Source organism: Salarias fasciatus, chromosome 23 (genome assembly GCF_902148845.1).
Source record: "Salarias fasciatus chromosome 23, fSalaFa1.1, whole genome shotgun sequence".
In the NCBI taxonomy this organism is placed as follows: domain Eukaryota; kingdom Metazoa; phylum Chordata; class Actinopteri; order Blenniiformes; family Blenniidae; genus Salarias; species Salarias fasciatus.
Genome location: NC_043766.1, coordinates 13,600,531 through 13,627,701, shown reverse-complemented (window position 1 = coordinate 13,627,701; position 27,171 = coordinate 13,600,531). Strand labels below are relative to the sequence as shown.

At 40.6% G+C, this 27,171-nt stretch overlaps 1 protein-coding gene across 4 annotated transcripts; it reads right to left on the bottom strand.

Moving 5' to 3' along the window:
• Nucleotides 1-3,314: 3,314 nt before the first annotated feature.
• LOC115381501 (casein kinase I-like) lies at nucleotides 3,315-26,751 on the bottom strand. 4 transcript variants are annotated; one of them, XM_030082945.1, is made up of 10 exons: nucleotides 26,673-26,751; nucleotides 17,520-17,668; nucleotides 16,166-16,400; nucleotides 15,910-15,995; nucleotides 13,303-13,387; nucleotides 13,054-13,202; nucleotides 11,535-11,618; nucleotides 7,968-8,069; nucleotides 6,423-6,529; nucleotides 3,315-5,832 (listed from the first exon to the last, which is right to left on the bottom strand). In XM_030082945.1, the coding sequence occupies exons 2-10, from the start codon at nucleotides 17,616-17,618 to the stop codon at nucleotides 5,778-5,780; spliced, it is 1,002 nt and encodes a 333-aa protein (XP_029938805.1). In that variant the 5' UTR covers nucleotides 17,619-17,668; nucleotides 26,673-26,751; the 3' UTR covers nucleotides 3,315-5,777. The 4 variants fall into 4 exon arrangements, with proteins under 4 accessions (XP_029938805.1, XP_029938806.1, XP_029938807.1 ...); XM_030082946.1 differs by having other exon boundaries at nucleotides 26,682-26,751; XM_030082947.1 differs by having other exon boundaries at nucleotides 13,054-13,199; nucleotides 26,682-26,751.
• Nucleotides 26,752-27,171: the final 420 nt, after the last annotated feature.

Sequence of the window (27,171 nt, the reverse complement as noted above, 5' to 3'; positions counted from 1 at the left end):
AAAAGCGGCATCGCTGCAGCGAGAATCAAACACACCCTCCCAGTTAATTTCACAGCTCGCGGCTTCCCCAAAGCATCTTTTGACGTGACTCTGATTCGGAGGCACAAGAGAAAACTGAATGGTGTGATTAATGGAGCTGTCAGGGTTGATCTTCTGTTAACCCTCCTGTGACAGTGCAGCTGACTCCGACTCAACATTTAAACAGAAGAGAAGCTGTTTTTCTGCCTCATGACAAGGTTTAACCCTCAGCGATCCTTTAATGTTTTGTTTTTTTTTATTGGCCTTTTGTGTTATTTTTTGCTGTTGCGACATTTTCTGGAGCTGTTCACCACAGTGAAAAAGATCCAATACGTATTCTTTTATTCATTTATTTATTTATTTATTTAACATGTCTCCTGGTGAGTCAACATAAAGATAGTTTTTTTTCTGAAAACATAGAGTCACCTGGTGGGATGACAACTCCTGCAGCCACTGCTTCCACTGAGACGGAGGAGGAAACGTCTGTGATGTGGAGGACGTGACCTCCGAGATTAAAGTGACCTCTTTTGTACTGACATGAAAAACAAAGGAGAACAAAGTCCCGGTTTCCAGCACTGTGAGATCCAGCATCTGCGATCAAAGGGAGAGGTCATTCGAGAGGGGAGAACCTCCCAGAGCACAGAAGCAGGGTGACTGTGCTCACGTCTTGAACAGAGGAACGTCAGACTGTGGTCAGACTGGAAGTGGATGAGCAGCCAGCCACAGGATACACTGCGGTGTTCTCTGCAGGGTTCACTTCAGTCCACCACAGTGAAGGTATACCTACACAGGGACGAATACGTTTTCGACCAAATCAGTGGAAGACCATCCTTTCATCTTCTAGACCTGTCACATGGAGGCCACCGCCCATTTCAACTACTTTATTTAAAAATGGGAGAAACTCTCTCAACACATAAGAGACTCAGATTTATGATCATCAACAAACCTGACAAGCTAGCAAGTATGGACTGTGGGATGAAGGAACCTGTCAAAAACTGAAGAAAACACAGGGCGAACATGCAAATTACCCACGGGAAGGTCAGCCAGAAGATTCCAACCTGCAGCCACGAGCCAGTGGAAATTATTGCATCAGTACAATACAAATACACTGCCATCCAACCAGTCAATCATCTGCTGCTTTCATGCAGGAAAACTTCATGATAAAGTTTCAAAGAGATCGCTGCTGATGTTGACAGCATGTGCTGCTTAGTGGGTTTTAGATTGTTTTTTTTTCTTTTCCAGTAATTCAATATACTGTTATAGTACAACGTAACACTGTTCAGTTGAATGTTTGCATCTCATTCATCTTATACTGTTATTTACTTCTGTTTTGTTCTTCTTTTCACTCCCTCATTCTGCTCCCTGCACCCTTCTCGATAGTGCCACCATAACTTCCCTTTTTTAAATTTACAGACTTGGTTATTGAGTTTATCCTGTACTGTTAGCAAAGTTAATTGCAGTAATCCAGGACAATAAACCTGTCCAGAGAGGCGCTCCACATCTGAGCTGTTTAACTTGCTAGTGAACAGGTCAGGCAAACAATTACAATTCCCTGAGCTGGTTTTTAGTTAATGAAGCTGTACTTGCCGCGCCCAGGCAGGTGATGGCAGTGTTTTAGAGACAGGGCCAATTGTGCTGTCTTTAGGTAGAGTGGTGCTGTGCCGCACAGGCCAGAGAAGGCATGACTTTCCACTGTGAAGAGGCGATGGATGCAATATGCAAGAGTGGTAATATGTGGAGAAGAGCAGGTGCTGCTATTTCATATTTTTATTGTTAATTCTGATCTCTGTAATTTTTTTTATTTTAACTTCGGCTATTCAGTGAACTCTGGCCCAGGAAGGCATCAGGGTGTTTGCTTTGAGTTTAATCTTGGTGTGATAATACACCTACGGAGGTTTGTGGATTACATGAGGAGCTGTGTTTGCAGACGTTCTGATTGTGTTTCTGAACCAGTGCAGTGAATCCATTTCACAATTATTCTGTTCATAAAGCTGTCAGGTGATTGTCTCACGTGCACAGTGATGGAAAAAAATAGAAAGGTATTGGTTTGCAATCGTTTCTCAGTTCTTGTCAAGTTTTGTTTTTTTGTTGTTTTTTTTTGGGGGGGGGGGGTGGGGGGTTAATAGAGTGTGTCTTTCTGAGAGACTGCGCCTCGAGACACCTTTTTATGAAGCAATTCACCAAATGGCGTTTTCCTGATCTTCAGAAGGAGCAAAGATTGGACTCCATCCCACTCCCATCCATTTCAAACTTGTTTCATGGAGGCTGGAGCAAAGACATACTGGGTCACCTCTTATAACAGACACACAAAAACACACACCCCTGGCTGTTTTTAGAGTCACTGATTACCCTCAAAGTCATCTTTTTGAACTGTCGGAGGAAGAAAACGATCAACCATCACACCCACACGTGCACTAGAAGAACCTGCAAACCCTGCTCAGAGAGGCCTCACGTCCATTCGGACTCGAACCAGGGACTGCCAGCACGGCCTTCAATGCTCCATCAAACTTTTCAGTGTGTCATTTTCAGCATCTGAGAGTGTTGATTAAATATGCATTTCTGATATTCATAAATCATTACACTGTTCATTTGAAAAAGTAATGTAAACATGTTTGGAAATGGGAATGTAAGTCCCCGTTTCTGTCCAAGTCTGGCCCGGTTCTATCAAACCTTTACCCCATGTGGCCTCCTGTTGCTATTTATTGGGTATGCTGCATCACAACCACTGCCGTCATCTTTTTGTGCCAATAATGAAATTCACTGGTATAAACATCCTTCACCGAAACTCGAGTCAATATTGTACAAATATTAATTGCATATATTTAGTAACAGAGGCTAAAATAGAGCTGCCTTTGAGATACTAAATGAGAACACACCGGATGCTCTTTGCAGAAATACTGCTACATATTGAGCCCCAGTAACCCTATTCTTCTCCTTTAAAGTCCTGTTTCATGGGGTTTCGCTGCAGTGCTATTGTTGCCCTGGACTGTACAATTTTACTTTCACTGCCACCGATGGACAGACACCATCAGGAGATATTTGCCCAGCGGAGGCCTCGTTATCCTTTCACAGTAGCCCGGGATGCCATCAGTGTTGAGTGCCAAATTTTTCCGATCAGCAGCAGGACGCCTGCGGCTGTGCAGTGGGAGCCGGCGGCACCATGACGAAGATCAGCAGGCGTGTGGACCACATGGAGGGGCAAAAAGTCATCGAGAAAAAGTCCCAAGTACCTCAGGTGGCCACCTGCAGACTGAAAAGGATGGACCTGCAGGCACAAACTGCTCCATGACTGACTCCTGTGATAAAACTTCCTTTATTCACAATTAGTGATCTGTCGTTGTCATATTTACAAATACATATTGCAAATAGTTACACTAAGAGAGCAGAAACACAGTTCAACTCTGGTCTGCGCATCTTCAAAAAGAGAAAAAAATATAAGTCAGATAAAGCAAATGTCATGGGTTAAGCCAAGCTGGGTCCCTTTGCTGCTCAGCTGAACCGGTCTATCTTTCAGAGAGTTTCCTTACTGCGCTCTTCTCAGCTCTTTGGACAGCGACGGCCCCACGCATTAGAGCGCACAGGAGCGTCCTGCGTGATCCGCGGAACATCTGGAGATGAGTTTGGGTTAATATACAGCGGCAAACATACAGCTCTGCAGTGTACAGGCCTCATGTGGGGTCTTGAATTTAGCCGACAATGCCGCTACCAGGTACAACTGCTTGGTTCTTTCCTTACATTATCTTCCCTTCATGGCTTGAGGTTTGACTTAAATGAGAAGCTCAGCTGTAAACTCATTAAAAGCTCATCAATTCTTGTGCAAGTCAAATGTGACCAAGGCTTTCCTTCAGTTTAACAATGAACTCACATCAAAACTCAAATTTAAACAAACGAACAAAAAAAACAAAAAAAAAAAACATTCAGACTCCTACTGTAGTTCCCAATATTCCTGCAAATGTAAAGTTGGACCAAGTCTGGGCTTCTACCTCATGGACACATCGTCTAAAATGGGCCAGGTTTTACAGATGTGACAGAATCTTCTGTGTAGGAGGAAAAACTATAGTTTATCTCAGGTGGATCTTCAAGGAAAACTCCACCAGGCAAAATGCAAGAGTGAAAAAATGATCAGTTTAACAAAAACATGGCATGACGGAGGCATTGAGATGCATTATCATCTGGTCGTCTTTTCCAAGTATGTTGGTTCATCATTGACGTCCGCTCCAATATTTTCCTGTAATTTTCAGACAAAACACGGACCCTTGTAGTGGAGGCAACATTATCATTGTGCATCTCTTGTTCAGAGGATGGTGATGCTGCAGCATGAAAACAAGATTCATCTGAAGACAATTTAGGGGTTCAGTGTAGAATTGAAGGCCATGAAATCTGAACTTCAGATGGCATCAAAAACTACAAACTACAGCAGACGAGAAAGACTCAGAACCTCGCAAGTGACTCTTATTTTTTTTCATGTAGAACAGTGGGACACACACACACACACACACACACACACACACACACACACACACACACACACACACACACACACACACACACACACACACACACACACACACGGGTCAGATTAGATAAAATGTCATCATGGGATACTTACTCAGCTTTAAACATTTTACTTAGAAAGGCACAAACTATGATTTCCTGGTAAATTATCTCGATGTAAGAAATGAAATTCAAAAGACAACTTCTTTTTTTTTGCTTTTTCATGTAAATCAACACTTTTCAGCCATAACTCAGATATAAGCATTGCGAAAGACTCTTCCTAAATCAGTCTTTATTAAGTTCTTTTCTTTATTGTTAATTTCAAACCTAAAGTTTTCCTCTGTAATTGTTTTTCTTCCCCAAAAGTGCAATAATAATAAGAGAGCTTAAAATCGGTATCTCTCGTTCTTCCACAGTACCTGAGACCAGTGACTGTGCTACTAAGTCCACATTGACAGACAAAAAGAAAGCCAGAGTGAGGAAAGATTTGAACTCCAGAACACTACAACATAAAAAAAAGTTTTCAATGCAGGGATTCGATGTCAAAAAAAAAAAAAAAAAAAAACCGAGGAATCACTTACAAAAAAGAAGAAGAAATAATTACATAAAAATCATCCAAAATTTGTTTTATAGATGAAATGCTTCCTGTGTCTCTCAGATTTAAACATCAGCATAGTTACCTTTTCCTCTTTACCTTGATCCCAAAACAAACATCAAAGAAATAAAATGAAAAAAAAAACAAAAACAAAAAAAACAAAAACAAATCAACAAGTTCCTTAAGAGCAGATTCCATTCACTCGATCCACTTGAACGTTTCCCCTGATCAACAGCTGACTGACACGCTCTTTATGAAATCTAGAATACAACAACTGTTTCAAACAGTATCTTTTTTCATATTCACGCCACGGTATTTGAGTTTCATTGTTACAGCTTTTTAAACTTTTCTCAAGCCCCTCCCACTCCCTCCTGATGTAAAGTAGGTACGTTTGTTTTCCGTCCATTGAAAGGAATCCAGAGTCTGTTGAGGAGTCAGTAGGACTGCAACATTCCTTCAACCCGCCGGCAGCCGGGGAGCATTGAGAGCGAGAGAGAGAGCGTGAGGAGAGGAGGAGGTGACTGGAGAGATAAGGTGTGAGGTTGAGGGGAGGGGGGGCAGCTGGCGAGAGATACGGGAGTGGATTTTTGGGGTGGGGTGCCTGTGTAGTTGCTTCCATTTAAAACTTGACAGTGATCACAATGGTTCAAGTTCTCTCGGTTCTCGTCTTTCATTTATGCCTCTGGAGGGCTTTCCTCTTTCTCCTTTTGAAGAAACAACAGCACCTGCGGGAAAAAGAAAAACAGACAACAGATTAAGTGGGAAAAAATAAACAGAAATCTTTATGTCAAACTCAACAGTGAACATTACAACTGCAGGGCACGCATTCAGAAGTTCAGTTTTCACTGTTTACACGCAAACACAGCTGAATCGTTTTCAGAAGCTTCAGTTTTCTGTGTTTCTGAGCACCGCAGTTGTGTTAATGGGAAGCCCGAAGGCAGCAAAGGATTTAACTTGAAAACGGAGTCTGTTAAACAGGGTGTGAGTTTGGCTCCGACTGGCTGGAGCCCCTTGAGACCATTCAGTTACAGTATTTATGGATTTAGAGTATAATCAATAATCCCTCGCTGACTCATTACCTTATTATGTTTTAAAGTAGTTACACAAGCGATGCTTGGCAGAGTAGAACTTGTTTCAAGAACATGTATGTGTCAGTATTCTGCCTAAAGTGCTGCTGCAGTTGTGTGTTACTGCTGACTGGCTAAAGTGAAGTCAGCCATAAGACATTAGATATAATAATATCCCATAAAGCACAAAGTGACACTGGAAAGTCCAGGCACAGATTTCTCTGTGGGTGTGAACGGTCGCTGCATACTTGGTTTCGTCGGCCACTTCAACCTCAGTGGGAGCAGTGATGGGAGCGTTGGAGTGTCCGGCTGTGGGATCATCAGTGTTCAACTCGCCATTCGTTGAGCTCATCACCTGCAGCGTTGGGAAAGGACAGCAGACTGCTCACAGGAAGAAACACTCAGACCACAGAGATGAACAGCCACAATGAGTAACTGCACCAGGAGGTATCGATCCTCGAGTCAATTAAAGGAACTTCAACAGTTTTAAGGGAAGACTTGAACATTTTCACCTTCATCTACCTTCCACCAAAAGCCAGACGCTCCTGTGGAGACTGAGGATGGTTTCACTTGCTGCAATGATGCCTTCTGATAAGACGTTAATTTAAATTTTGAGCTCTATTTAAGCTATTGAAACATTTTTTGCTGCAAGAAAACAATGTTCATGGAGAGGATCATTTTAGACTCAAATGGCTAATTTTGGAATTTATGCACTTTATATTCCTATTTATTTGTCATCAAGGGTAATTTAAACAGAAGGAATAAGAGCAGCATGTACAAACAGAGGCTGTGGTCATACTTTTATAGTTCGCTTGGAAAAAGTAAACTCTGGTATTATTACTTAATTAGTGCGGTTCACTTAAATATGAAATCTTTCACCCAAATTCTGCAGGAGCAGCTTTTCGTTACTCAAGTGTAGTTTAACGCAGCGCGGCACGAAGCAAACATGACTGAACAGACCAAGCAGAACCGTCGCCTCACTGCAGTAGACCTGAGTTGATTTCTGCCATTGTTTGGACCTCTTCAAACATTAATATGCAACATTTGGCTTTAAGCTGATAAAAATATCACCGCAAAAAATCCCACAAGTACATTTAGTCTTGCACTCAAGTTTGTATACGTCTAAAGATGAGTGTTCCATGAAACCCGAGGACACTTATTGTTCTCATGATGAAATGCTATAAACTAGTCTGAAAGGACAAATTTTCTTTCATTTCTTCTTTTCTATTTCAGCCAGAGAAAAACGCTACAAGTGTGAACACAGCCTCAGACATAGATGTTAATGTCCTTAAAAAGCTGCAACTCCATCAACCAACACTGGATGGCGTATTTGCACCACATTTACAATGAAGCCCTCTGACTTGCCATGAAATAAGACTGACTCTTTGAAACAGCAACAACAGCAGGAAGACTTAAGATTAAAATTCCATAAAACAAAAGTTGCTAGCTTTCCCCCATGGCACAAGAACAGATATACAGTACACAGTAATGTGTACTTTAAAAGGTTTGCATACTGTAGGATGTCATCTTTGCACGGCATGTACTGTGAGCAGCCTAGTAGCAGATGGGAGTAACGGAGCAGGCAGGGAGTGCTGACACACACACATACACACACACACACACACACACACGGGTTCAAACAGTCTGATGAAAAGACACCAGAGTCAAGACAAAGCATCTAACGGGCATGCAGTGTGGAGTCAGTGACAGAGACGGAGGGAAGGGTCAGACACATAAAACGACGTGGCTTCATGCAGGAGCCATGTGAGCAGCAGCGGCAGCAGCAGCAGTACCTGAACAGAGCCCCCCAGCCGCTCAGCTGTGAGGTGCGACCCCAGAGTCTCCTTATTGGTCACTGGAGTGGGCTGAGACTCACTTCCTTTGGGCTCAGGTGACTTGATGCAAAGAGCAAAAAAGGGGTTGAGGCAGATGGTTGTGAGGTGGCGAGAAGAGGGGAGGAAGGGTGAGGGGTCAGGAGTGAGAGAGAGAGAGAGAGAGAGAGGCCATGTGTTGGAGGAGGGTGTGGGTGGTGGTGTGGAGGGAGGAGTGAAGGAGTGAAGAAGAGGAAAAGGGCGGGGAAGTGAACACAAAATCAAAAAATTAAAGAAGACATCTCCAAGCAGAAGCAGGCTTGTTAAGACAAACTATGTTAATAAAGGAGTAGAGGGAAGCAAAAATTCTGTGTGAAGCTCAGATCAACACACTCATAAAGACATGCAGGAGTAAAAGAAAACAGCCTTGATAACGCCTGCTCTGCGTGACCCAAACGTAGTCAACAACTAAGGTTTCCGAGGGGCAAGTGATTCCAATTTAGACCCAGGAGTTGGGTTTTTGGTATAATCTTAAGATTTTTTTTTTTTTTTAATGTTTTGAGGTTTCGCTGTATTACTTACTTACTCTTACACTGTGAATGAGAAATTTTTTTTTCTAGGTAGTCAACAGCATTCATAAAAAGTGTTAAAAAAAATCTGACACTACATATATTGCTTATCTAAGTATCAGGAGTTAATTTTGTGAGGGGAGAGCACTTAACTTTTTTTTCAACAAAATATAAAGTAGTTACTTCTTTCCCCTCTACAATTTCACAGTCAATGACTAAACCTGGAGTTAAATTGTTAAAGGGACTAATTAATAGTAGGAACAATTGAAGCGCCTCACCTTTGAAGTCAGAAAAACCAGATAAAGGCTCATTTATGCTCCAGGTGTGCATAAAAACAGACTATGTGAGCTTGACATGGTGTAAACAAGGGGCTTTATACTTCAATGACAGTCGCATAACTGTGAAGTAATGGTGGAATTTACGCCACAATGTATCTCCACAGAGAGGCAAATCACGCGTGCTCATCAAATCTATGACGCTTTACGGGCCAAGCAAGTTGTGCAAAATGCTTTTCGCACTCTTGTGGACGACATACATTGTCCCTATATAACTACCTCTGTGATGCAGAATAATAGCAGCCTGAGACAGAAAGCACAACCCAAATGCACTCGTGGACTCAGGTACACCAGGTGACTCCAGACAGGTGGTCTGAGGAGACATGACCTTACAGCGCAAACAGCGTCAGCATTTTACAGCTGATAGAGCAACACAGGCCAGCACGGCTGGCTGGGATCATCTCAAAGACTATTTTATGACAGATGAAAGAAGTCAAGCAGTGTGGCACAGCGCTGGAATTCCTGGTGCAGGAAATAACGGAGGATTTGAGATTCTTGTCTTTTCAGTCAAGTATATTTACTCTAATCTTCTGGCTCACTGTGTGCATCATATTGATATTTACTGAATCACACAGCAACTTGTAGAGCTTCAACATTTCTGCGAAAAATGAAACAGACAATCAATAGGAAAGCATTACTTCTGTCCTAATCTCATGCTCACAGCAGCTTGATGAAGGTGAAGAAGAAATACTGAGGTGAGCACGTTGTCAGCCTGAGACTCCTACCCCAGATCTCCTCCAGCCTCTCCAATAACAACAGCAACTGATCAACTGGGTCCAGTTCCTGGTTTTGCTCTATCAATATAAGCGACTACGAGCAGGATGAGGAGGAGAAAGGGGGATTGTCACTTCACTGGGCTGTATGCCTGTGCTTGATTGTAACCGAAGCAGGACTAACAGGATTACAGCATCAGGACAGTTGTTTTGTCTCTGTTTTCTGTTTGCTATGAGAAGAGTAGACGTGCTTAAGTTTCATGGTGTGAATCAATAGGTGGTTTGTTATTCATAATTTAATAGTATCATTAGTTAAATCCTCATTAGTTTCTTCCATAGTTTGACAACAAATCTAAATACATCATCAAGATTGAACTTTCAGTTTTACAAGGAAAATAATGCAGCATTTCACATCTTTAATTATCACGAATGGCATTTCTGTTCTATGTCGTCCGGTGAATTTATTGTATGTTTCGTTTGATATATACATTGAGGGAAGAATACAGGACGACAATGCCAAGAGGACATTGCCTATTAATAATCATAGAACTGTTTCATTATTCGAGTAAATGCTCAGCATAGCTCTGTGATCAATATAGCCTTTGAAACCAACGGCCAGAAAATTAGGGGATCATTCACTCTGCCTGCAGCAGCCTCCTCTGCTCGGTCTGCTGCCAGCAGCAGTCTCCTCTCAGTCGGTCTGCGCAAACCACTCGTCCCTGTGCCCGATCCTCCACAAACTCTAAATACAGCGGTAGTTTCTCACCAACTCACATATCCACTCTCCAAAACATTTATGCAAGTCACTGTTAATCCCAACACTGCCCTGTGACTCCAGAAGGCACTTTGTTTCAGCGCACGTGAGGAGATGGGTAGAAATATGGATGTACTAAACGCAGAACTTGGCACGTTGTGTGTCCATGTGTGTTTACCACAGCGCATAAATGAGCCTTTGAAAGCATCCAACTACTGTTTTGTGAGTTTTATTACTCGTTTGTTATGATTGGGTAACTTTCATATGCTTGCACATTAAAAAAGTGTCTTTTTCACTCGTGCTGCAGTTTTATTCATTATTTACTCGTTTCTTGACTGCCCCTTTGTGAAACAAAAGAACAATCTGGAAACGCCCATTTGATAGAGCCAATTTTTCCTGCCAGGATATTGTATGTCTTTTACAGTCATGAGCAATCTGCTCGGGCAGGAGGTGGAGCTTTGTGAGCTTTAAAAGGTGGCCAGTTGTGACCAAGCCAATCATGCTAAATGGAGGGCTGTAAAAAGAGGCCAGAGTCCACAGTAATAAGTCAATCATAAAATCAAACACATTGCGCCTGTACAGCTTTATGGCTAACGATGAGTCAGCCTCCTCAAGTGCAACAACATGATCAGTATCATTATTTGAGGACATCAGAAGTGTTTCGTAGGTGGTTTTATATGAGTTGAAATCCTGTTTTAGCAAAAAACAAGGCTCGGAAAACATGCTATCAAAATGAAAATATAAAAGTGAACACCGTCACACACTAAGCATGTCGCTTGTCATTACTGGTACAAAAAATGCAATAAGCATTTTCAAGTCATGCATGCAATGACTAGAGCTTAGAGTGGCAAGACAAAGAATTAGTGAAGCCAAAACCATTGCTTTGTTTCACAGCTGGAGAAGAAGAGTCTCCCTGTCTTCTGCATGGCTGCAAGATCCCTGAACAGGGTGGCGATGGGGTTATCTTCATTTTATTTATTTATTTTAAACGTTTTATTGTTGGTTACTCTGGGGCAGACTGACATCGCTGCAAACCGGCCTGTAACCAAGTTGAATGACACTGATCTGAACAGAAGCCATTTCCCTGCACCTCGACAGACAGGGACGGCTGATCGGACAGTCTGCAGAGCGCTGGCTGCGAGCCGTGGCTGGTCGCGTTTCAGAGTTGACAGTCTCACCTGGTTTTTGGTCTGCTGTTGTGCTTTGTCTCTGCTGCTGGGCTGCAGGGGCGTGTCACTGGGGATGGGGCCGATCGGTGTGGGCTAAAGAAAGCAAGGACAAGAAAGCAGCCTCAGCATTCACATGAACTTCACATTAAAATGGCATCGACAAACATCATCTAACTGCTGGTTGTTTTATTCATCTCAGCTCTGAAAACAAATCAAAAATATCCATTTTATGTATGGATTGTTTGGCACTGCCACCTCACTGCAAGGAAATCCACATTCAAAACTGCCCGGGGCCTTACTGTGAGGAGGTTTGGTATTGATTTTCTCCATGCTTCTTATCACAATCCTAAGACATCATTGAGAAGTCAACAAGACTGACGAGTCTATAGCTGGAAATGTATGTGTGACTGTGTCTTGGTGTGTGTTGACTTGTGCTGTCAGATTCAGACTGGCCACGCTTGTAAAAACAGATCATTTAAACTCAACTGCCTGCTAAAATAAAGATCAAATAAATTGATGCTGTTGTCAGAGCTAGTAGACAGTATAGCATGGATTAAAGGTGAAATAAGTTACACTGTGTCACATGATGTTTCTTCCTCCTCCTCAACTTTAAAGAGTGTCAAGCAGGTTGCTAGTTTAGGAGAGTTTAGGTGAGTGTGGACAGTTGAGGGGCGTCACATCGGCGGCGCTTGGAGCACAGCCTGCAGCGCAGACATAAAATACAGAATGCTGCGCTGCTTGTTTGGTAACCTCAGGAACTCAGGTACAATTGCCTCTGGAACCAGGAAGTAGTGACAGTCTAGCCCCGCCCACCAAAATTAACCTGGCCAGTGTCTCTCAGTTTAAAAGAGAAAAACTTGACCAAGACCTTGTTGATGATGACGACAGATTTGCTTAAAGGGAATGTTTCTTCAATAACAGGAGAAAAATGGGAATGTTTAATTATTTTGTATTAAATTTCTTACTTTTTGCACCTTTAAGTTGATTCACACTGAGATTTTCCACTTTTTCTGTAACTAGTATGACTGCTAGTAGAGGCATTTTTAGTAAACAGGTCCCAAGCAGTGGTTCAGTTTCCCCTTGGAAGGACGTCAAAGATCAAAAAGAGAACCCTAAGGCTGTCTTCTGAGTTGTCAAAGAAAAGTGTAATAACAGACCTTTTTGAATCCAGGTCACAAAGAGACACAATGCAGTGTTTTGTTTTGTTTTTTTTTTCTTTTATGTTCTGGCTTAGACACAAATAAATCTCATGAAAGTGACAAAACCTGTGCTGAAGTATACTGAGCAGACCTGCAGACCCGCCCAAGGCTTTCATTTTGAGGCATCTTGCTTTAAGGTGTGGACATGCGTGAAACGCGCTTCGCCATGTTGCTGCATTCATCCTGTCTTAAGCAACAGGTCTCAGTGTCCAGAAATAATCTCAGTCTACTGATGTGATTCCACATGTTGAACAAGTCACTGGAATTCATAGGATAATTAAAGCAGACTAAGCGGGGAAAAGAGGTGGGGGACAAGCAGCATCACTCACGAGAGATTTGCCGACCCAGTCGTATTCATAGTCAAAGACGTAGCCGTTCCTGTCGAACAGATCAGTGAAGAGCTTCCTCAAGTAATCGTAATCAGGCTTCTCGAAGAAATCCAGTCTCCTCACGTAGCGCAGGTAGGTGGCCATCTCTTCTGTAACAGAACACAGAACCGTCACAAAGAGTAAACTAAATTTCAATTAGGAACACAAGTATTGATCGCAGAGAGAAAGATGCCGGAGGGTGTCACTGACCGGGGAAACTTTCACAAAGCACTTCGATGGGAGTCGCTCGTTTGGTGTCACCTATTTTCTGATACCTCTCCTTCAGAGTGTCAGCCTGGATGGGAAAGAGGTTTTAAAGTATTAAACTTAAACATATTTTAATGTTCAGAAATGTTCAAAACTTTCATCACTGGATGACAAAACATCACCTTCAAATCCAAAAACAGACTCAACATCACAGAGCAAACTCTTCGCTGTCAAAAGTCCCAAACTTCGAGAAGCATCTAGAGCTAAGAGCACCACGCAGAAACACACAGAAACTCAGTGAGCTAAAGCCAACATCTCCTAATAGACACGTCAATAACCTGGACCTTGCGCTACGAGGGGAAAAGGAAGGATTTTCTCTCCCAGTTGATTTATTTATTTTTCCCAGCTTCTCTGCTTGAGTATCATATCAATTTAAACCTTCCATAAATCAACATATTTACCTGCTAACAGACAAGTAATTTTATTTCGTTGAGCCTTAAGCACCTTGAGCAGTAATGTTTACTTGGTGAACATTTCAGAGACAAGATACTGCAAAACGATGATAATCGATAGAAATTTTCAGCTTTTTCTTTTAGTTTTCTTTGTATCTTATGCATTTTCACATTTGGAAAATTGCATTTTCAGTTCCAATTCCACAAGATTAGATTCGTCAACTGCTAATGACAAGAAGTCACTTCCTCAGAAGTTTTTAAAGTTCTTTTGACAAAATCTGACTTACAGTAACCAGTAAAAAGTATGACTGGCACTACACTGTTTTTCCATCCACAGTTGAATGACCAGGTTTCACAACGTGGGGTCCAGTTCAGGAAAACAGCTGAATAATTCATAATTATTTGTTAACTGATTGTTAAATTTGCACTGTGAGAAGGAAACAGAGTTTGCTGCTCCAGACTGATGAAACCAGTGAACCTGAGGCCCTGAACGTGGACCAGGACCAGAGAATCAATGTCCCATCAAACTGACAAAACCTGATAATCTCAAAGTGTCGTTAATAAGACTTAGATCTGAATCTCTTACTGATGATGTTGAGTTTTTGTCCTATGGTGAGTAGCCTTCATTCAAATACTTTTTTCTTTTTTTTAATAAATAAAGTGACACTTGATCGGAGTACTTTGGGTTTTCAGTTTTGCTCTTCAACCTAAATGTTTTTTTTCAAGAAATTCACAGAACAACTGACAAATCCTCTTTGCTTGTCTTCAATTATATGCTTGATATTAAAGAAATCCAAAAGTAACAGTACATTACTTCATTTAGCTAAAGCAAGTTACTGATTACATTTTCAATAGGTAACATGTACCTGTAATGGATTACACTCTCCCACCCCTGACTCTTATGTTACAAGTTAGCGAGGTCTTGTTTTGGCCTAAACCATGGAACATCTCCCACATTTATACATCCCTCGCATTTATCTATCAAGAGCTTCCTCCCACACAGCAAATGTTCAGATGAGGTGCCTTGTCCTCTGGTTTTCTTTCTATTCTGTACACCTTTATAATCATGCCACGAAGATTCAAAAAAATAAAGAATGAAAATAAAAGGCCCAGCAACTCAGCAGCTCTGTTGTGAAGTGCTAAAGATGCATGCTCTTGTGGGCTGTTTTTCTTTACACTTTAAACTCCTTTTTCCAATTGTTCATACAGAGAAGAGGAGTAGAAGTTGATCATCTGCTGAATATAATAATTTCTTTTCATGTCACAAATTGAAGTCTGAGAAATATTAAAGATCTTCTATGCCGAGGTGGATAGTACTGGGTTTGTAAGAGCGTGAAAGAAAAACACGACACAGCATTTTGGATGGACAAAAATCATGAAATAATAAAGTCAAAGGCTGAAAAAGTATAAACTAACAGATTGATAGAAACACAATTTTTAACTTTTATATTGTCTTAAAACACAGCCAGATCTCCTGACCAGATTTTTGTAATGCTGCCTGCAGTTATTACTTAAACCCTGCAATGGTTAGTTACTTGATAGTTAGCATATATATATATATATATATATATATATATATATTTCTAACCCCTCGCTTGGATCGAGCGGATCCCACAATGCATCCCTCCTCTCCCTACTCCTGGAAGTTGGAAGTCCTTGGTAGAAAATTCTGCCTGAGTTACAGTTCAGATTGGCTGTAACTCACTCCGTGTGAGTTCAAGTGCCTGCACGCTGACGCTGGAGCTAGCCCGACCCAGAGGAGGAGTAGGAAGAGCAAAGATGAAGCGGCTGTTGGGATTCGATGTTCCCGCACATTAAGGTACGTGCCCGTTAAACAGCAGTGAGCTGCACAGGTCCGGAGGTGTGGGATCATTGAGGTGTCAGAATTTTAGGCTGCAACCTTTTATTGTCTAAACAGCCATGCATGCTCAAATAGGCATTCAACCATCTTGAAAGGTGACCTGAGTGAGAGGATGCTCTTGCAAACAGCAAGCCCAATCTCTTTTTAAGGTCACGTGACATCTGATAGTTATGAACAGATAAAGGACTTTGCAGAGCAACAGGCGGCAGCATGCAGCACATTAAGAGGATTACAAGAGTCTGACTTATAGCAGCATGTGCCAACACATGCATAATGCCCGTCAATATTCTACAATACCTTTAGACCCTGCCAGGGGAGGCTCCCTCGGAGGAAGTACATAAACATGTGACCCAGTGCTTCCAAGTCATCCCTTCTGCTTTGCTCTGCAATGAAAAGAAAGCAAAACGATGAAAATAAAATCAGCTGTAGAAAAAGCAATCAATTCAAAACCAGTTTGCAGGTGACTGACTGGTAACTTCTCATGCTTAAACATTTTCTTTATTTCTAATGCAAAGTAGTGAGTGAGGAGCAAACCAACTAGAATAGGCTGTACCTTTTCCCAGGTGTGTGTTAATGCTCATGTAGCGCGCCGTCCCAGTCAGACTCTTGTGCTCCCGATAGGGGATGTGTTTTTTGGTCTCGGGGTCTATGTACTCTTTGGCCAGACCAAAGTCGATGATGTGGATGGTGTGTTGCCTCTTGCTTCCCGGCCGCCCGACAAGAAAGTTTTCTGGCTTCACATCACGGTATATCAAGCTCTTGGTGTGCACGTACTCCATCCTTGTTATCTACACAAAATAGGCACACAGTCATGGTTTGAATGCTTGATTTAATTACAGCTGTTTTCAAAATGTGCGGTACCACTGACATCGAGTGTTTAAATATCGACAGTGTGACACATTGTAAAATTCATGGAAAGAAATTCAGGTCTAACAGGTGACATGAATGAGTGAACTACAAGCAGAGGAAAATGTCATGGTTAACTCAGTGACCCTGCTGCACTCTGGCTGTGATTCCCAAGGTTAAGCGTGCAGCTACCAGTGTGCATCAGACAGGTCTTCTTGCTGTCTAATTTTTCAAAGTAAACTTAAAACCCATTTTTATTCCTTAGCTTATAAATAAGGGTGAGACTCTCCTCCTGTTCTGGTTTTTAGAATTGTTTCACTGTTTTCTTTATAGCTTATCTTTCAATTTGTTTTTAGGTTTTTATGTCGATTTATTTCAATCAATCAATCATTCTTTATTTGTAGAGCACTTTTCATATTCATATAAAAACAATGCAGAGTGGTAAACAGTATATATATATTTTATAATCAGTCATAAAATAAAAAAAAAAAAAACTGCACCATCAATCATGGTTGTATGCGAACGCACACACACACACACACACACACACACACACACACACACACACACACACACACACACACACACACACACACACACACACACACACACACACACACACACACACACACACACACACACACACTCAGGTGTACACGCACACACCAACAGACACACTCCCAGTATGTTTCATATGAAAGAGGAGACATGGCAGTATTTTATCATGGCAGATTTTACAGTAGTTTGGTCCAGCTGTTGTTTTTTAAGTTCTATAAAAATGAAGTTGAGTTCAGAATGATCTCTAGCTGAACTCCGATGAAAATAAAGGTCTTTCTCCATCTGGACTGATAAACAGTTTCTCGTCTTTCAAAATCCCCTACAGAGATAGAACCAAAATTCCTAACTTGTTACACTGGTTGTCACACAAACTTCTGTTGAGAAGATCTTTAAAAAAATAAAGAAACATATTCAAAACAGCATTTTGCTTTCTGTAGCTTGCTTTCATCACTAAAGTAAGCGGATCGATGTGTGTGTCGACTGCTCTACTGCTTGAGCCTTACCAGCTGTATGGCTATCATGAGGACGGTCTTGAGAGAAAATGTGCGGTCACAGAGGTCAAACAGGTCCTCTAGACTGGGCCCGAGGAGCTCCAGCACCATAGCATTGTATTTCCCACAAGGACCAAAGTAGTACACCTGAGGGATTCCCTCTGTGGAGAAAAAACACACACACACAAACAGAAATTATGTCAGAGGTTTTTCACTCAAATCTTAACACTGCATCTGTACTATTGGCAGAAATACACAAATTATTCATGCAAGCAGTACTATAAAATGTTGTGTGCAACAATCAAAAAAGTACTGATTGAAATTGTTTAATCAGGTATAAAAGAACAGGCTCTGATATGTAGTCAAGCAATGCTGAAGTATAATTTACTAAGAAGACTTTCATCCTACAATTTGACCATGACCTGCTTTTGTAAGTCAGACTATGAGTGCTTAAATTCTTGTTAAGTTGACCTTTGCTCTTCCTTAATAGATTTAATTATCACTGAAATGTAACCGATTCAAGTGTCCAACGCTGAAAAGATATGTCCTCACAACAATCTGTCAAATCAGCCTATTATTCAGTTATTTAATAATAAAAAAATATAACAAATTTGTCTAATGCAATGATTGCAGCACTGTTGTTTTTTTTGTTTTGTTTTTTTAAAGAGAGTGGAGGAGGAAACTCTACAACATAAATGTCAGTTTCCATCAACAGGTTTGTCAGAAACAGGAGTGGCTCTGAATTTTTTGAATGAATGACAATAGCACACCAGCAACACTTGTAAAAGTCTTTGCTGCTAGAAATCGCCACACCCCTCTCAGTTTTGTATGTAGACTTGTGAAGAATGTGGAAGGATCAACCCGAGAACGTATCATTGTGTGTTTTGACAGCAAGACACAACAGTGGGGCTAAGAATGACAATAAGACTCTTAGTAACAGCAAACTATTGATCAATACTAAAAAAAAAAAAAAAAAGAGAGAGAAAATCAACTAAATACAAACATAACAGGCTGATTCACAGTGACCTATAACATAACTGCTAAGACCTGTAAGCAACACACACACACACACAGGTACACACAGCAATGGAAGAAAAAGATGACTCAATAAAAGCAGCAAGCAAGCACACTTCAAGCAATTCAATACAAAAACAGCAATATGTTACAAACTAAACAAAATCAAATTTTCCAAAGTTCAGGAAGAAAAAGAGAATGAAGTAAAAACATATAAAATCTGCCCCTTATTTCACAGAATCAAATGACATATATCAAACATATTGACTCTAGAGGTTTATTGATTTTTTGAAATATTGTGTGTGAGTTTGCTGCTTTTGATTCCATAAAATGGCCCCTTTAACCCACATGCATCATTCTATTAATTTAGTTCTGAATTTTGGTTTTAAGAAGATCTCCGTTTCCCTTAAAGTTACAGTTGCTTTCTCTTTTTTGCAAAAATTAAGTTATAACTCTAAAAAAGAAGCAAGCAACAAAAACACTGAAACAGATGCATTTATTTATTTTCTGCATACAGAGGGCATAAATCAGTCTTTACACTCACTCAACAACTAACAACTTATCTGAAACAGATAATTTGTTCCACTCTCGCTCCTGAAGTCAATTGATTCTTCCATTAAACACATTTTATCTAGAGAGAGGTCAGAGAGGCCTGGAATGTATCCCTGCCTAAGGGGTGAGCCTGGACAGGACACCTGCACAGCACAGGGCTGAGTCAGGCGATTAACCATTCCCACATTATTACATATAGTTAATGCAGTGACTCACAAGTTGTTCTTCTGGTTCCCCTCTTTAAGAGGTATGAAAGTGTGTGTGTGTGTGTGTGTGTGTGTGTGTGTGTGTGTGTGTGTGTTGTGTGTGTGTGTGTGTGTGTGTGTGTGTGTGTGTGAGAGAGAGAGAGAGAGAGAGAGAGACACTGGCTGCCCACACATTTCTAGTTTTCTCGTGAATGAGATTTTATCTGGCGGATCTGGGAAGCATGTTGGTGTCCTGAGTCTGCAGATTTAGTTCACTGAATTTCTGAAATATACTGATCAAACACCTACAGCGAGATGCAGAACTCATCTGCTGGAAACCCCTGAATGAGACCCGAGCATGTGACAGCCAGCAAGGCTCACTGCGAAACAAAACAACTGTATGGTCAGAGTCCATCTCCTCACAGGATGCACAGAAATGCAGGCTCTGATAGACGGTATTTTTATGTAGTGTACTGTCGTGATATTTGTCATCATTACATTGTTCAGTTCGCTTAAGATCAACCTCTTTCAATTAAGTGTCAGCTTTCAGCAGTTCGTCTTCGATGGCAAATTGTTTGCACAAAAAAAGAAAAGCAAATCCTCATTTAAATCATCTCTGCCCCTCAAGTGGGTTCATCCCACTTGGGAAACCATTGAGCTTGTGTAGGTTACTAATTGCCTCGAAGCTTGACTTTGGACTGTAGGAGGCACAGGGAGAAAACACAAACTTCACAGACAAAAGCCTTCTGTTTCACATCAGGTTTGAATTAAGTGGGTTGTTTTTTTAATTTACTTTCCACTTTGAATAAAGAAACCATGAAGCACCACGCAGCTAAAAATCTCCCGGACTCTAAAGTGGTGAAAATCACAATGCACAAGACCATCTCTGCTCAAGTATGTTCTATCACCAGCCAGCTGCAGTCTACACTACTTTATGGGGCTCAACACTCAAGGACTGAAACCAACTGTGAATATTTTCAAAGACTCTTCACACACAACCAACTACATTAGTTTGAGCTGACAGAGAAAGTCCGAGCACAATCTCAGATACACAATGCAAAACTGAAAGTTTGAAAACCTCAGAATGAAATGGGGGAAAAAATGGCAAACAAGAATTGGTGAACAGTTAAGAATGGTCTTCAGAACAGTCCACACTGCGGCACAGAAGGCCGCTGACATAGTATATACACATGTAGACGCAGACAGACACACACCTGTCTGCACTGTAGTCTCTGGGATTTTGATGGCAACGATGCCAGTGACAGATGAGGCAGTGACAAGAGATCACTGGGGAGGCTGACTCATCAAAGCTTGGCCCAAATCTGGAGGGCATTCAAAGCACAGCCATGACAAGAGAAGAACACAGAGTGTATTATAATTTCATGCTGGGAGACGTGAGCATGGATCTGTGTCTGAGCAAACCGAGAGCGCCATTCTGAAAAATATCTCGTCATAAATGCCAGTAGCTCAAAATTGGGGTAATTTTAGCCCCATTTTTCATTAAAGGTCATGGCTTAGCTTTCTAACAATAGCTGTGGAAAAGGCATGTTGCGTAACGGCAACTGACTGAAGCATAGAAAACTGCAAAATTACTGTCCAATCCAAAAATTTAATCTGATGTTCTCAACAACAAATGAAAAAAAAAAACCAAGCTAAAAAGGCCCTGTTAGAATGAATTTCTGTAATCTCGCGATTATATAAAGTCATATAAAAGTCATGCCCATAATTGTGGGAAATGCCCCGGCCTTCAGTGCGAGCCAGCATCAGTGGCACTCTGACCCCTGCTGTCTTGACAATTTCAGACAATCCTCTCCATTGTATTTATGTGTAGGCCTTCTCAGGCAACGCTGCGAGAGGGAGGGCTGCATCATGATAGCCGAGGACAATGTTGCCCTACAATGAAATATCAGTATTAACGGCCAAAGAGGAGAGGCCACGGCCAGAGAGGAGGGGAGTCAAGAGGGAATCTCTTTTAAAGATTTAGAGTATGGAGTGAAGTGCAAAGAGGAGGGGTAAGAGGAGGAAGAGGTGTGACTTCCATTAAATCCTGGAAGTGGAGATGTTCTCACAGTGCTGAAATCTGATCAGAGCTAAAGGGGGGCGCCTGCACACACAGAGCCAGCATATACAAATTCGAACTGGTTTAAAACACACATCTCACTAGAGGCCTCAGGCTGAAAGTCGACAGTAAGAGCGGAGGGAGGGTTAAAACACTTTAATACATTATTTGTGTATTCTACATTATAGCTGTTGCTTTTAAAAGTTCAGTCCATTTTTGATTTCGCACAGCTTTGACAAGAATTTATGCATTCATGCAAGCATAACTGGAGACAAGAAGCCTGAATTCACATCCCTGTCAAATGTCTAGACTGTACTCAGTCAGATTAGTGACAAAAAAGTAATTTCCCTGTTAAGGAATGCAGCAATTTCTGTAATCTTATGGAGTTGAACTAATTTGTTTTTTGACAGTGCATCGTATCCTCCATGATGAATGAATGGTGAAGCGGATGGCACAATGTGTCATTAAGTCTTATTATGTTCTTCACATTTGCATAAAGTGTGGATACTTTTTTTGTGGAACCTGCTACTTTTATATTTTCCTCTTCTCCAAACTGAACCGTGAACGCATCTTGAGTTTGAATGGTTCTTATAAAATGCACCTTGCTCGGTGGTTGTTAATATTCCACGGAATGTCTTTAAGCTTTCTGTTACTTTCTTATTTAGTTAGATTTAACTAGTTTTGAGAGCATATTTACCTATTTACTTTTTTCTTAGTTTTTGCACTTTTACTATTAGTGTCACTTTTTCTGTGTCTTCAAAATAAAACTTTCAGAATTTTCTGGAAAGAAAGCTGGAATAATCAGAATCCTTAACAAACCATAACTATCATAATTTCAGAGAGATGACAACATTAAACATAAAAATAACTGCATAAAGACAGACAGAGGTATATAGAATTTGACACAGTGAAGTATTCTAAGCAGTGTCTAGACTTAAAAATGACTTGATTTCAAGGTACAGACATTTGTTGGTGGAACAGTATCACATTTATCATGAGATGTGGGGTGTCATACCACATAAACACATTGCATAATTACAGCTGAGCTCAGAACATTTTGCTTCTATCTGGTTTATGCGTGAAACAAATTCCAAAGACAAAAACTAAAGGATGTTTTCTGACCATTTTAGTCATTTTAAGTTAGTTTTGTGAACGTAAAACAAAGTTTTAGTTTGATTGCAAACTCATTTACTTTTTTATTTCAGTAAATAAAGCTTATTAGTTTTACTTTTTGGGGAGAATTTTGTTTTTCATTAGCTATGATATCCTTGTACCTACACATATGACCTATTGATAGTTATTGTGGATGTATGTTATGTGTGGCTACAGTGTAGCTTAACTCATTCTACAGAGTTTATAATATATTTTATCAAGATAACCTGTAACGAAGCAGGAAATTATGTGAATCAAGAGAGTGGGTGGTATATATAAGACATGACTGACTGTTTATAATTTGCATGCAATGGTTATGATTAATACAGATTGTGCATTGCTGTCATGGCACTTCGTGCCAACAATAGGCTCAATGGGGCTTCATAAATATTCATAGTCATGCTGAAACCATCACTGAGTAATATTTGAGAGGAGACCTCCATATACGTGTCACTAATTACACAGAGATACATGCAATCACAGATACGTGACTGCAGTAACTAAATCAGCCAGTGAAGCTCCATAAATGACAGCTCGTCTAACCTGGGAGATGCAATCATCACACCAAAGTGACAGAGGAGGCAGCAAAGAGGGGCAGGATAAGACTTGCTTTTGGTCAGTCGATAAATGCTGCTACCAAGACTTATACATGTGTAAGGGGACACCAGCTCAATTGCCATCTTCACAGAAATTTGTTGAGTGGGAGGGAGGATTTCCAACAGCTGGGATGTGTTCAGGACAAGAGAGAATTAACAGTGTGCAGATAAGCTTCTACTGGGCGTTAAGCGCTGAGCAGTCCATGCTGTGACACAGCCGAGGCTCTCGGGTTGGGCAGGACTAACAGGGTCACATGTTCACATTTAGCCAAGTTGACAACATAAGTAGATTTAATCTATCGCCTTGATTCCTCCCATACTGGACAGTCAAGTGAGTCGTCCTGTCATATCATCATGTAGTGCCCAGACACCCACTGGAAGCCAGGCCTCTGTTCAGTAGTAATATAATAACGAGGCTCTGTAGTGTTACACAATTAGGAAAAAAAATCTGATTTGACAACAATCAAGCAGTCATCAGCCATTTTCTTTTTTAATTGGCACACTTTTATCTAACGATTTATCGATTACTTGACTTTAGAACACTGTATAATTCTGTCAATGCCCACTGAATCTAAAAATTGTATTTAATTATAAAAAAAGGTACCACGCTCCTCCAAGTCTTGGGATTCTTGAACAGAAACAAGATGATGTTGTATTGCTGGCTGTTGAACTGCTTCTACCACATTTCACAAAACAATGTTCAACCCCTGTTGGATCTTCAATATCACCATTTATTTTTGACAGTATTTATGAGTTCGCGAGAGTTATGTCTGTACCATGGAGGTCCCAGGGTCACCTCGATGGCTCGGAGTTTTTGAACTTCAATGTTAAAGTAAAGCTTCGAAGAAGTAGACATGTCAAATCCTGTCAGCAGTGACATTAATGAAGGGGTTTTATTATTATTCCTATTTAGAAAACAAAAATTTAAGGTCAGTGTGAAAGCACTAATGCTGCACTAGTTCCAGAGATGCGAGGCATGTTTCTCTGAGCATAACAAATGACAAGCAAACAGCACATGATTCAGTCTAGTAGAGGCTTCAGCTGACATACTTTAAAACATTTTTATTGCACTTTGTCTTCTACTTTTGTTCAATACTTAACAAGGTAGGTGACTCATAGCATATGTACCATTTAAATCACTACAGTATAATGAGGTGCAGATATTTTAGAGCACCCTTCTAAGTTTTCATTACATGCCAATATGGGGGTTTCTGTGTTAGAGTTTAAGTCTACTACTACTGAAGATGATTACAGACAGACAATAAAAGTAAACCATAAGGCCTACAATGGAGTCAGGACAGATGATAGTCAAAACATTTTTGATGCATTTGAGCAAACAACCAGACACACAGAGAGACATATCTGAGTTGGAGGAATCCTCTTTTCAGAGGACATAGCTCAGGCATTGACAAATTCAGTTACTGCATGTATGTGTATGCACTGTATCCGTGTGACTGAATGCTCAGATTGGCAGTCATTAAGAAAAAAAAAAGTGATATCTTTTCAGAAACAAAAATTTAGGTGATTCCCTGCAATCTGTATCCAGCGAGACAGAGGACACTGTGAGGAGGGAGAGCAGGGACGCCATCCAAGTAGACACCATAATGGCCCGAATGCTTGTGGAGGGTCTGCTATAAATAGTCAAGGACTGCCCTAATGCCCCACCTCCTTATCAACAGTGGAGGGCTTTTGCTCAAGCACAAGGAGCCAAGAGGGTGGCACGTGTCACAAAATTAGACCAGGACACACACAGGGAAAACTGCTGCAACAGGAAGACCACACACAGACACACTCTCTCATACACGCACACAAACAGTCTAACCATAATCTTCTAGTGTATACGCTCAAATCTGGACATGGCACTTCATACAGTTCATTGCTTATTTATCATTTAATCTAAAACATTGATTTACTAGAAATTTCTTAAATACTGTTAACTCGATTTTGTGATAATTTGGGAGATAGAACGCACGACATATCGCTTTATAGAGAAACGTTAAATAATCAGTGTTGGTTTGTTATATCTCTAAAGATAAATTAATGTAATGTAAATTAATTTTGCTCAATCTGTTTTCAAACTGGCAATTTAAATTGTTCAAAAAATGTAGACAGACAGTAACTGTTTGATAATCCTATGATATTCTTTTAGATGGTAGAAGTTTCATAATTTCTACAACAGTATTCTCTCACAGCAATCAGCATTAATGCTTTACTGGGATTATTGTTTGCAATATCTTTGTGCCCTAAAGATAACAAAAACAAAATTGTTCCCATTTGCACAACATAAAAGATCATGTAACGTTACTTTTGAAATGAGGACTGAATGTAATTATATACTGAATTATAAATGAGTCAGTCTGAGATCAGGGATGAAAAAACTGAAAGGGACATGTTGGTGTGGGAGTCTGCAGCAAAAAAAAAAAAAAAAAAAAAAAAAGCTGCAGGAGTAGGAGACTGTGCAGACCCCCCTTATTGGCACCTTTTGTTCTTTCATTTCTGGTGATATGTGTGCATATGGTGAAATACGGGGCATGGACATAATGACACAGCTAATTCAACTTCAACAAATGTGACAGAGACTCTTTCAGCACAGTGAACAACATTACAACCAGGGACTGCTGTGAGAAAAATCAGGTCCCGGTTCCTTCGAACCGCCTGCCTCTGCTGCTTCTCTCACTCGATGTAACTGACTTGCCAGCCAGGCCAGATCAAAGAGGTGCTGCCCTGAAGCCACAGTCATGCATCACAGCACATTTACATGTTCTGGCGACTGTTGGAGGAGAGTAAACACTGGATACATCTGAACTGTCACACTTTAGGTCCAAAACGACTGATGAGTCTTATGTTCAGGTGCCTGTAGTAGAGTATATACATTTGGAAAAAAAAGTCTGGAAGTTGCAGGTGGTGAGAGGCTATCAGCTGAACTGAGAGGAGGGCAAGAGGTTAACTATATTTGTGCTCAAGCAAATGAACAGCTAACCGCACGGTTACACATCAACAACTTCATCAGCAACAAATGGCTAATTCAATGTATTCCAGTGAAGTAAAACTTTCTGAACAAGAGCAGGAAAAGCTAAGATCTTCTCCAAAGATTATAACACAAAAAATTGAGAATTTCCCATTTCAATGGCAAAGAAAGTCTTTTCTAGCCACTGCAACTTGACTATAGCTCCAAAATGTCTTGCTACTGATGCAAAATAAACAAAAATGCCCAAATCAAATCAAGGTACAGCTAAAGAGTACAGGATAGACATATTTTCATTTCATTATAAGTACCTGCAAATCTCTGGTATAAATGTGAGATTTTAGTGACTAAATCAAGATAAATCTGATAAATCGCACGAAGGGACAATACTCATATGCTCCCATGATAAACCAAGCTTGTTTTTGTAAACATTCACATAATCCATAATTCGCCTAAAGCAGGTTGGGAGAAGATTCCACTGAATAGTGTCGCACACATATAAGCAAATATACAAAGGAAGCATGATGCTCTCCTATGATGAAAAATGCTTAGCTGCCATGATTTATGTGTTATACAATTAGTAGCTACATTTTTGCATTTTTGTGCCGTTTATTAGAAAAAAATATAATGCATACACTGTACCTTTCTTACCTGAATTTCCCAACTGTTTGTAAAATCTATACTCCAAGTGAAGCTGTGGTGCCCTGGACTTTATAGGTTCCTGAAAGTGAGAAGAGAGGAGAGAACAGGGTGTTAAATATGAGACAACACTCAAATTAATGAAAGCATAATGTCAGATCATCAAGCACAGCGATTCTGTTGTTTTCACATTCAGATATTTCTGGATTCAGCTTTATCTCACAATTCTGTAATCTTCAACACCCACATGTTTCACAGAAGAAAGTGAAATTAATGATTTACTATCAAAAGGTGCAAATGTCTTTTGTCCTTGTCCATGGGGACAGAGCAGTTTGCGAGTGATAATACCACATAAACATCAACATGGCTATCTTTCACTTAACTAAATACATTCATTACAAGGTTTGACTTCTTTCAATGCCTAATAAAGCTTTAATTAGGGATGTGGTTGGACGTGAGAGGATAAAGAGGCGTTGCAGCTGGCGTGCAGCTGGCTTTTGTG